General features: G+C 61.9%; 1 protein-coding gene across 20 annotated transcripts in view; it reads left to right on the top strand.

The window, feature by feature from the left end:
* The window catches only part of LOC112961693 (poly(rC)-binding protein 2), a 10,665-nt gene extending 6,282 nt beyond the window's left edge, over positions 1-4,383 (top strand). Inside the window, exons 8-13 of one of the 20 annotated variants that reach the window (XM_026057103.1) lie at positions 296-382; positions 555-620; positions 1,367-1,408; positions 2,582-2,654; positions 3,167-3,205; positions 4,268-4,383. In XM_026057103.1, coding sequence (XP_025912888.1) covers positions 296-382; positions 555-620; positions 1,367-1,408; positions 2,582-2,654; positions 3,167-3,205; positions 4,268-4,368 — 408 coding nt within the window. In that variant the 3' untranslated portion in view covers positions 4,369-4,383. Of the gene's footprint in view, positions 1-295; positions 383-554; positions 632-1,366; positions 1,409-2,581; positions 2,655-3,166; positions 3,206-4,264 lie in introns of all 20 variants that reach the window. The other 19 variants (XM_026057102.1, XM_026057114.1, XM_026057113.1 and 16 more) reach the window with 19 other exon arrangements.
* The last annotated feature ends 328 nt before the right edge of the window (positions 4,384-4,711 follow it).

Below are 4,711 nucleotides of genomic sequence, written 5' to 3'. Positions count from 1 at the left end.
TCCCCGTTAGAGCAGTGAGGAGCAGGCTTCCGACGGCCACGCATTTCTCCCTCCCCTTCCCTTCTTCTTCCCCCCCTTCTCTTCCACCCCTCTCCCCTGGCCCAGGGCCGCAGGCAGCCCCACGCAGCCGTCCGGGCCCGCTCCTGGTGGTGTTGTGCTCTGTCTCGCAGCTCAGAGTCGTGCGTAGAGCAGGGTTAGCCCTCGAAAGCAGAGCTAATGTCGATGTGACTTTGGTGTTAGCGGAAGGTTTCGGATTGACAGCCCTGGAGACTGAAGTCCTCTAATTTATCCACAGGACAGGTACAGCAGCGGCAGTGCGAGCTACCCCCACACCGCCCCATCCATGTGCCTCAACTCTGACTTGGAGGGACCACCTCAGGAGGTGAGAGGGGAGTTCAGTCTCCACGGCCCGTTCAATCCTTGGCCTCTCTGAGACTGCCAACAAGGGTGGCATCCCCGTCCCCGTCCCCCAAAACCGTCACGGTGGCTTTTGTGCTGTGGACTCCTGTCCACTGGGAACTGGACTCTGAGCCCACCAACCTCTCCTCACGCAGGCCACCCGGCAGCCACTGCATGGCAACGAACTTGGGCCAATTCCAGCCTGGGCTGCAGTTCTTCCGGTGACCTGGAAGTGAGGCTGTGTACCCCCCTCTCCCCTTCCTATCCCACCCCCCCTGCCCGGCCCCCCAACCTTAGCCAGCCAGGCCCCAGCCAGTGACTCGCCCTTTCTGGGTAGCTTCAGGAGGAATCTGAAGTCTGTGGCTGTCCCTTAACCTTCAAGACATGGAATTGGCAGGTCAGGCACTCAGCCTTGTTACCCCCCCGAATGCCTCTCTTTGCCTTGTCTAGCATCGGTAGCCAGCTCCAGCATTACCTCTAGCTTGCCCGGTGACGTTCTCCTAGGCGTGCGGAGTGACGAGAGGACTCGGAGCGGGACTTTTTGGGGGGGCTGCTGGGCCGGGGAAGGAGGGGCCGGGAGCTAGCAGGGCTGGCGGGCGTTGGAGATCTTCCCCTGTCGGCGAGGCGGGGGGCGCAGGGCTAGAGAAGCATTGTCGGACTCCACCACACCATACATCTTCATCAAGATCCCAGCCGTTCTGTTTGTCTGCCACTTTTTTTTTTGGGGGGGACGGCGCCATACTGTCCACTCCCTCCCTGTAACCGCCACGTAAGGCCAATTCGAGTAACCGCCCGTCTAGAAACTGCTTGTTACAGCATTATCCGTCCCCTGCCTCTCCCTGCCCCACTTCCCTCGCCCCGGAGAACTCTCCACCTTGGCTCTCTGACTTCCTGGCTAGTTGAAATCTGTCTGTCCCTGGGTGGCTGTCCAATGGTTGTTAATAGGACTGTTTTCCTCCTTTTGTAGGCCTATACCATTCAAGGACAGTATGCCATTCCACAGCCAGATGTAAGTTTTGTTTACAACTTCTTGTCTTGAAATCCACCCCCCCTTTTTTTCCCCCCCCCTCCCCCTTCCAAAATTTTCTCCGTGCTTTCTCGACTTGAGCCGCTAGCCGTCAGCTTGGGCTGAAACTCGATCCGATCCGAGCTCCCCCCCAAAAAACTCGCCTCCCCCCTCAGTTCGCCCTCCTGCAGCCAGCTTCACCCGGTCTCAGATCTCTCCTTTCCCTCCTTTCTGACACTTCCCTCCTCCTTTTTTTTTTCCCCCTCCTTTTTTCCTTTTTATTTTTTTTTCCCCTCCTCTCCTCCTTCCCTGCCCTACCTCTCCTGGCTTGGCATTTCACACGAGCTCCGGCTTCCCTCCCCCTCTTGAATTTGGCACRAAGCCCGCCAAGAGAAAACAAAACAGCGCGTGAGGGTTTACTGTCATGGTGGTTCTCCTGGGGCAGGGGACAGCTGGCCTAGCAAGCGGTCGCAGGTGGCAGCGGGGAGGGGAGGGGAGGAGGATCCGGCCCGGCTCAGGCTGATGCCAGCCTGCCGGAGCCCTTYGGGATCGGGAAGTGACAGTTCAGGCAGTGGCTGCCGCTCCTGCGGGTGCCATCCTGGCTCGCCATCGGACGCCTTCCTCCGTCGCCCTCGCTCATCCCTTAGGCTCGTTGCAGGCTTGACGGGGGCCGATGTCTCCTCCCGGCCCCCCCCCAGAGCAGCAAGGGGGGGGCTGTGACACACCAGGGCCAGGGAGGAGAGGGCTAGAAAAGCTGGGCTAAGAGCTACTCTGGGGGCTGAACCGAACCAGGCTCYGTCCCCGTCTGCCTTGGTGACATCCCTCTGCCCCCCCCCCTTGCCCTCTGCTCACTGCATGGTGTGGTGCGAGCGCCCTGCGGTCTCGTCTCTCCTGCTCCTCTCTGCTTGTCTCCCCGAGCTCCTCTCCTACCTCCTCGCCGCTGCCCTCGCTTCACCGGGGGTGGCCGCAGCTCCCGCTCCGGGCCCAGCCCCTTCTCGCCCGGCACCTCTCCGCACGGAGAAGGCAGCGCTGCCTGCCGCCCCCCCTCTGCGCAGGGGGCTGGGGGGGCCCCGGTGCCGCTCGCAGTGTCCGTGTCGATGTGCGTGCCGTGAGTCCCGGCCCCGACGGGCTTGGGAAATGGCTAACATCAGCCTTTTTTCTTTCTCTTCCCTCTAGCTGACCAAGCTGCACCAGTTGGCAATGCAACAGTCACACTTTCCAATGTCTCATGGCAACACTGGATTCAGCGGTATGGAAACTCCTTCTCTCTTCCGTGCGCTAGCGTGGGCCAAAGGCCAGCCCGCGAGCCGCCGCTTGGCTCCTCTCTCTCTCTCGTGCGCGCGTGCGCGCAGCCTCGCGGCGGGGCCTCCGCTCGGGTCTCGCTCGCTCAAAACCAAAAACCAACCCCCCCCTCCCAGAGCAAAGCTCGGCCAGGTAACGATTTTGTCGCGACGCCTCTGGGGGTGACTTGGTAGCGACCTCCGCGAGTCGCGGGGGGCCGCGGAGGGTAGCAAAGCACCGAGCAGGCAGGGCCTCCGTGTCGCTTTCCTTCCTCTTCACCCCCGTCCTCCACAGCTCTGCCAGTGCACCGGGAGACCCCCGACCTGCAGCACCCTCTCTCTCCCCTCCGGCTACTCCAGTCCTGAGCAGGCAACTGTCGAGTTGTACCAAATTCGCTGTAGATTTGCTAAGATGGCTAAATATCCGTTTGGGGCTCTAAACTCGAGACAGCCAAACTCATTGTCACTTGTATCTTAACAGGCATTGAATCCAGCTCTCCAGAGGTGAAAGGCTATTGGGGTAATGATTAAAAACCAAAATCTGTAGTTATTCTATCGTGTATTAATACTGACCGGGGTCTCGTTCTCCCTGTTAAATGCTGCCCGCCTTGTGCACGGATGGGAGGGGAAGGGGGGAGTCAAGGGGGAGCCTTGGAAGGGCTGGAGGTACCGACTGCCTTGGGTGTACGTGCCCCAGGAGTCAGCTGGACTCTGGACAGCGGAGAGCAGGACTCGTTGGAGGGCTCGGTGCGTGAYGCTCTGTTAGAAAGCCTCGGGCACGCGCTAGGCCCCTCGCTTTACCCCCCCCAAACACGCCGCAAAGCGGGGGCAACCCCTCGCCTTAGGAGTCGCTGGACCGGATTGCATACAACGGCTGAGCCCCCCCTCTCCCACTGCCTGCTGCCGGCGGCGGAACCGCCGCTTGTGCCCAAGGCCATCCCGGTCGGCGGCGGGGAGCATCGCCTTAACCRCCTCGGCCACCATCGCGCCTCCCGGCCCATGAGCTGCTTCACCCCCGCCGAAACCTTGGCGTTAGGGCTTGAGGCTCTTGCCGTGATGCTTTTTTTCCCCGTCCGGGGAGCGAGCGCAGGGGTGGATCCGCTCGGCACGTGTGCTTTGCCCCATCCTACGTGGAAGCAGCCCGGCGGTGCCGGCGCGGCCGGCCGGCGTAGCACTGCCCTGCCGGCGCGTAGGAGGGAGGTAGCGTAGCGCTTCGGAGCYGGCGACCGAGCCGGGTCCCTTGGGGCAGCGGAGCCGAGCACCCGAATGGAGCCCCCGCAGCGACAGTGCGCTGCTCTGGGACTGTCCTCACCGGAAGGAAGATCCTGTGGTGACATTGCAGTGGTGGTGGGGAACAGGGGAGAAATTTAAGAGGAGGGAGAGAAGGTGGGGAACGGTGGGGGGGGAAATTGGAGTAACCTCACAGCTTGCTCTGCCCTTCCCCTCCTGTCAAACCGTCTTCAAGGTAGCCATGAAGCCAGCAGCAAATGCTGGCTTGACTGCTCCGGTCTGTCTGTGCTGCGCCCGCTTCGCCCGCCGCCTCCCGCTGAACCTATCCCACTTTTTCTCTGTCTTTTAGCAGGTTTGGATGCGTCTGCTCAAACCACTTCTCACGAACTCACCATTCCAAATGATGTGAGTACCGGCCCCGCGGAAGGGCGAGTGCAGTTTTCCCCCTCGTAGCCTGGATCGGGATGGGCGGCTGCCGGAGAGCTGTCCCTGTGGGTCGCCAGGATCTGCCCCCCCCCCCTTTGGGGGAGATCTAATGAAACGGGGTGCGAGGTTGCCCGTCGAAGCGGGGCGTGCGCTCGCCCCTTTGCTTTGGAGCCGCGGAGGGCTCGCGGCGGCCCCCGAGGGCGACGGCTGCGCCCCGAATCGGCTCCTCGGGCTGCTTTGAGTCGCCACGTCCCTTCTCCTTTTCCAGCCGGCGTTTCGGCAGGAAACAACCCCCTTTCTGGGCTCCCTTAAAACCCCCCCTGGGAAATCCCAGCCCTGAGCCGGCGGGTGACAGACCTGTGACCTGGTA

The sequence above is a fragment of the Apteryx rowi genome, unplaced genomic scaffold (genome assembly GCF_003343035.1).
Source record: "Apteryx rowi isolate R43461 unplaced genomic scaffold, aptRow1 scaffold_1367, whole genome shotgun sequence".
Classification (NCBI taxonomy): domain Eukaryota; kingdom Metazoa; phylum Chordata; class Aves; order Apterygiformes; family Apterygidae; genus Apteryx; species Apteryx rowi.
Note: the sequence above shows the minus strand (reverse complement) of the source record. Positions and strands in the feature narration are given on the sequence as shown.